At 35.0% G+C, this 6,571-nt stretch overlaps 1 protein-coding gene across 1 annotated transcript; it reads left to right on the plus strand.

The window, feature by feature from the left end:
- Positions 1-636: 636 nt before the first annotated feature.
- LOC115710718 (uncharacterized) lies at positions 637-4,197 on the plus strand. The gene is made up of 7 exons (XM_030639073.1): positions 637-665; positions 1,636-1,764; positions 1,975-2,005; positions 3,015-3,179; positions 3,246-3,418; positions 3,543-3,616; positions 3,944-4,197. Exons 1-7 carry the CDS (start codon positions 637-639, stop codon positions 4,195-4,197), a joined length of 855 nt encoding a protein of 284 aa, XP_030494933.1.
- The last annotated feature ends 2,374 nt before the right edge of the window (positions 4,198-6,571 follow it).

Consider the following 6,571-nt stretch of genomic DNA (forward strand, 5'->3'; position numbering starts at 1 on the left):
CATAACACTTATCCAAGGTGTAAGTACACTTCATCGCTGATTATCACATCAATGTAAATCCAGTGCACTGATGAATCAAGGACTTTGTCTTTTGAAGCATATAATCACAATCACATTCCACTGTGTAGACATCCCTGTAATTGTGAATGACTTTATGTTCAGGACTTACCAGATTTTGTATATATTAAACCATAAACATGAAAACTACATGTAAACATAAATGATTTCTAATCTTTCATTGATAACAAATCAGATTAGATTAAAATGGGTTTTATTTAGGGCATAAAATCCCAACAGTTTTCTCAAGTGAAGGGTATTAGACGCTTGGGAAAGAGGGGCAAGTTAAGCCCTAGGTTCATTGGGCCATTTCAAATACTCGAGAAGGTCGAGTAGGTAGCATTATCAGCTGTCCATAATGTATTTCATATTTCAATGTTAAGGAAATATATTTTAGACCCGACTCATGTCTTGAGTTACGAATCCCTTGAACTATAGTCAGACTTTTCCTACGAGGAACAACCAGTTCAAATCCTTGATACAAAGGAGAAGGTTCTTCGAAACAAGCCCATAGCCTTAGTCAAAGTGCGCTAGAGAAACAGCAAGGTGGAGGAAGCTACTTGAGAATTAGAGTCTGACATGACGACTCAATATCCTGAGCTATTCAGGTTAGATTTTGAGGACGAAATCCTTTTAATGGAGGGATAATTGTAATGACCTCATTTTAGAATATGGATTAGTAAAGGCAATTAGTGTTAATTATTGATATTTTTATAATTGTTAATAAATTTATTTAATTGTGGGCCCCATTATTAGAAATGGCCATTTGAGTTATAATTTCACAATTATGGAGATTTTATCAAACTCTAGAGGTATTATTTGTGTTATATGTGAATTATGCTATTTTTATGAATTTCGCTCGGGGACGACGGAAAATGCGATGGATGGCAATATGAGTCACATGGGTAAGTCTAGAATGTTTTTCTTAGTGGGATTAATATTGGAGATAAATATAATACCGAGTTTTAGCGGGGTTATAGTTTTTGACAATTTTACCCCTAGGCTTTAATTAGCTTAAGTTTAAGCACCATGTGCATTTTGGTAATTTGGCAAGGGAGGGTTAGGTGGCTAGTGGCTTGAGTGACACCTAGCCAATTCTTTTTTAGCCTAAGATTTACATTGAATTAATTAGAGGAAAAGGAATTAATTAAAGAAAATCAACAAATTCTCTCTCTTTTCCCTTCTCTCTCTTTGAACCAAGCTTGAACCAAGGAGGATTGCTGCTAAATTCTTCATTTTAGTAGGATTCAAGGACCTCTTTCAAGGTGTAAGATTGAGTATTAGCTTGAGGTAACTCTAATCGTCTTTATTTAAGGATTTATTGTATGGTAAGCTTGCTTTTAGTGTGTAATTTTATAAATTAGTAGCTGTTAGAGTTAGGTTGATTTGTAATTGAGTTTCTAAGTTTATTTTGGGTTGGAGATGAGTTCTGGACATTGATTTTTTTTTTGTGTGTTGTGGTGAATGACAAAGTTTTAGTTTGAAAACTCAAATACTTAGATCATTAATGGCATGTTTTGATTTTGGATGTTTTTCTGAGTTCTATTGCTTGGGTTATGTTGGTTGATGTTGTTATAGGTGTTCTGGAAGTTTTGGTGAGGTTTGGACATGTTTTGTGCAGGTTTTGGATTGTTTGGGGAAACCTGGTGCAAACCGGTTAACCGTTTTGTCAAGTCTTGTAAAACCGGTTAACCGGTTCTGGGACAGGTTTCCCGAACAATCCATTTCGTCGATTCATGTCCATTTCAGAGCCTTGGTTGGGTGATTCCTTGTTGCTTAGGGTATTGTAGTTTCAGTTATCTGTAACAAAACCTTTACTTGGAAGTTTGGGTTTCCCAGATTAGGGTTTTGGCGCATCATTTACCCATTTATATTATGTGACTAAGGCATCCATCCAACATGAGGTTATCTGTTCAGATCAGCCAACTCACTTGAATTCGGAAACGAGGTAAGAATACCGTGAAACATATGATATATATATGTGCGAATGTATGTATATATGATATATATGCATGTTGTGTTTATGATATATTTGTTTGGGTGATATCATAGCGACACAACCATTGTGTCGGTTCAGCAGTACGGGCATCGTAGTGCCAGAGAGTATTTATTGGCGCTATCATAGCGACACAACTATTGTGTCAGTTCAGCAGTACATGAATCGTACTAGTTAAGAGTGATATCATGGCCAATTATACTTTTGGGTTCTATTGATGCTGTCATAGCGGCATGAACATAGGGTTTGTCCTATAGTGCAATCATAGTGCTGATAGTGGATGATATCATGGTCAGTAGCACCAACAGTTAAGAACGTTCTTACTCATTTGTTAAGCCTTGTGAATAGGTGTAAGGGCACCTAGATGCAAGTCGATATTAAATGATTTTTTATATGCTTTTCTTACTGAGTCTGTCGACTCACAATTGCTATTTCCATGTGTAGGTAAAGAAAAGGTGAAGGCTGAACAGGAGTGAGCTTCGAGCTAGGATGGTGTTTGTACATGTCATGGCGGCGTGACCTAGAGTGTTTGGTCTCGGGACATCTGTGGTATTATTCAATTTGTAGTCGTTGTGCGACCAGACTAAATATATTTTGATTATATAGTAAAAGGTTAAATATGGAATCGCAGATTTTGTAAATAAATGTTTAAAAGTTTAGCAATTAAATCTAAAGTTTTAGTTTGATACGATTTTGAAGAAAATCCTTTGATTAGCAAAGGTGGTACTTTAATTGAAAAATCACTGTACCACGCCTAAGTATCAGGGTGTTACAAGATGAGATGACCCGAGCTAAGATTGAGTTTGTTGTGGGGCAGTTCGCTAACATTACCCTACAATCTACTCTTCTGGAACGAATTAAAGAAGCACCATTGCAAGATCCAGACTTAACGAAATCTTGAGATAGGACTTTGGCTGGGAAGATTATTGACTTTATAGTGGATAATACTGGGATGTTACAGTTTATGAATTGTGTTTGTATGCCTATGGATGATGATATTAAGAGGGAAATTCTAAATAAGTCTCATGCGACTCCTTATTCTGTTCATCCGGAGACAACAAAGATGTACCAAGATCTTAAGCCCATGTTTTGGTGGCTTGGAATCAAGAATGATATAGCTGAATACGTTGTTAAGTGTTTAACTTGTCAGCAAGTGAAAGTTGAGCACCAAAGGTCTGCACGTTTGATGTAGCCACTGAACCTTCCAGAATGGAAATGGGAAGACATTGCCATGGACTTCATGGTTGGATTGCCTAGGACTACGGGGCAGTACGACTCTGTGTGGGTCATAGTTGGCAGGTTTACGAAGTCAACGTACTTTTTACCTATTCGGATGAATTTTTTCATTGATCAGTATGCAAAACTGTATGTTAGAGAAATAATCCGTCTTCACAGTGTCCCAAAGTCCATTTTTTTATAGGGATCCAAAGTTCACATCAAGATTTTAGGAGAGCTTACATCGAGCTATGGGTATTCAACTGAAATTCAGCACAGCATTCCATCCTCAGACGGATGGACAGTCCGAGAGGACCGTTCAGATTTTAGAAGACATGCTTCAGCCATGTATGTTAGATTTTGAAGGATCATGGGTAAAGTACCTTCGCCTGATCGAGTTCTCATACAACAACAGCTATTGGGAAACAATTGGGATGGCTCCTTATGAACTACTTTATGGAAGGAAATGTAGATCACCTATTCACTCAAATGAAATAGGTGAAAGAAAGTTCTTAGGTCCTGAGGTTATTCAGAGAACAAGTGAGGCAGTTGATAAAATCAGAGCGTGAATGCTCGCAACTTAGAGCAGATAGAAGAGCTATGTTGATCCAATGCGACGGGATGTTGATTTCCAAATTAGAGATATGGTGTTTCTTTGAATATCCCCTATGAAAGGTATGAAGCACTTTGGTAAGAAAGGAAAACTTATGCCGAGAATCATTGGACCTTTCAAGATCCCCGAGAGGATAGGGCATGTAGCGTACAGGTTGGCTATGCCTCCAGTGCTGGCAGCTATAGATGATGTGTTCAATGTTTTGATGCTTCAAAATTATCTCTCAGATCCATCTCATATTCTGAGTTATGAAGCATTGGAACTTCAGCTAGATCTTTCAATCGAAGAACAACAAGTGCAAATTTTAGATAGATGAGAGAAAGTCATGAGAAATAAGATAATTGCACTGATGAAAGTGTTGTGGTGGAACAGTAAAGTAGAAGAGGCAACCTGGAAACTCGAGACGGATATTAAGTAGAAATATCCAGAGTTGTTCAGGTAAATTTCGAGACAAAATTTCAATAAGGAGGGGATATTGTAATACCCTAAGATTTAGAAACTGGATTAGCAACCCTAACTAGTTTGATTATGTATTAATGTGGAATTATAGTATTATATAATCTAATATGTAAAACTGCACTGATAAATGGTATTTTACGACCCCATTGGTGTGCCAGGGGCATTTTTGTAATTTTAACCTGAGAAGGGTAAAATTGTAATTTATATGATATATCGTGCTTATGGACTATATTATTTTATAGTTTGTATATTTTGTCTATTTGTAGATATTTTCTGAGAAGTTAGCGCGGTATAGTCACAACTGGGTATTAAGGGCCGAACTGGGTTCGGGGCCCAAAATATATTTTTGGGATTTTATTTTGGTATTAATATGATCAATATAAAAATCTGAGTTATATGTGTGTATATGTGTTGGATTGGATAATTTTTCCCTTGATAACAAATGTGTGGGGTTATTTTGGTCGAAGGGGTATTTTGGCAAGCAATAATGATAACAAAGAGCTTAAGGGTAAGAAATAATGATAAAAAATAATTGTAACACAAAACTATGCAATTCAACATTTAATCATGTAAATGCAGGTAATATGGCAAGCAATAATGATAACAAATAATCAAACTTGTAAAGTAAAGAGCTTAAGGGTAAGAAATTGCAAACTTTTGATTTTTACAAGGTTCCATAGAGCTAAGCCACCTACGTCCTTGGTCTTCAAAGTTATGGACCTAGCTTTGAGTTCCAATATCGAGCCAAGTTGACAAGCTTGACTAACCCTTACAATCGAGAAATTTTCATCAATGTGTTCTCAAACCTCTTACAATAGTTTCACACTGCCAAGGACTATTGACCTCTTTCTCAGATTGTTGTAGTGACAATCTCACTATAACTGGAGTGTTTACAACCGGTGCCAACCACACCCCAATCACAATATAAAAATGTGTTTGAAATTACAAGCAAATTCACTTTAGAAGTATGATCATACAATAGAAACCTAGAGTGATAAGCAAGCACACTTGAAATGAATAAACACAAGTTTTGGCTCAAAGTGTGTGAAAAGTGTTTGTTAGATTTTTGACTAGGGAGCTCATTAATCTCACTTTAATATGTTAGATATATGATACTAATGCTCAGCCAACTACAATTTTTTGGAAAAAAAATCAAGTTTATATAGTGTTGGGGTAAAATATAGCCGTTTATAATCGTTAGCACGCATTCCAAAACCTATCGTGAACTGGAATTCTAGATGGGAACCGGAATTCCAGATTGATGACAACTGGAATTTCAGATTCCAACCGGAACTTTGAATGGCTAACAGTAGCAAATTTTACAATTTTTAGGACTAAAATGTGCATAACTTTTTACTCGATTACCTGATCTCAGAAATTCTAATTTTGTTCTCTTATTTAAATGAAATTTGATTTAGAAACTCAATCAAAAAACATTTTGAATCATCTGGGGATAAAACTTGTTGCACAAGTTAGTGAGTGGGCCAAAATTTGAATTTATAAACCCTAGTGTACTATGCAAATCACTTTAACAAGACTAAAGTAAATTTATACCCTTTGATTGTACATGGTCTTGATGTAGATGAGCTTCCTAGCTTGATTTGCATGTTTTAGTCTAAAATTAATTTTTCCTCAGAGTTGACTTTGACTTTAAAGTTGACTTTTGACTTTGAGCTTCTGAAACCTCTTTTGAATAGGGTTTTGAATTCTTGACCCTTGATGAATTTTTTGTTCTTATCAAGTATAAAGTAGTTGATATATGCTTGTTAAATTCACTTTGGGTTTGAGAAGTTTAGTAAATGTACTATTTTACCTAGGAAAAATATATTTTATGTTTTAATTTTGCTACCAAATCAACAAATCATTAGTAACAAATAATAATTAAATATTTGCTAATTATTAAAAAAAAAAAGACCTAAAAGTTTGAGTTAATAATTAATCCTTGAGTGAGTTCCAAATAATATCAAGACAACTATAGGAGAAAAAATCTTTTTAATATTCAATTCCACTTTAAGTGAAATTTGATTACTTTAAGATTTTTAATCACTTATAAATGTTGTTTAGCGTTTTATCGGATTTAGTGCTTAAAATTTTGTTGTGTATTTTCTGTGAGTTTTTACTACTGTTGAGATATGTAAGACTTACAGCTATTTATTTATTTTGAAAAACAATGAGTTTACTCTTCACTTAAAATTCTTTAAATTAATTAAATAATTTGTTGGATTTTTATA

This window comes from Cannabis sativa, chromosome 3, assembly GCF_029168945.1.
Source record: "Cannabis sativa cultivar Pink pepper isolate KNU-18-1 chromosome 3, ASM2916894v1, whole genome shotgun sequence".
Taxonomy (NCBI): Eukaryota; Viridiplantae; Streptophyta; class Magnoliopsida; order Rosales; family Cannabaceae; genus Cannabis; species Cannabis sativa.

Excerpts from the sequence above, each read along its gene's own strand:
- LOC115710718 (XM_030639073.1), top strand. The coding sequence starts at position 637 with ATGACGACTCAATATCCTGAGCTATTCAG. Across the intron at positions 1,765-1,974 it reads GTTAACCGGTTCTGGGACAG|ATCAGCCAACTCACTTGAAT; the intron begins GTTTCCCGAACA and ends TTATCTGTTCAG. Across the intron at positions 2,006-3,014 it reads CACTTGAATTCGGAAACGAG|TTTATGAATTGTGTTTGTAT; the intron begins GTAAGAATACCG and ends GGGATGTTACAG.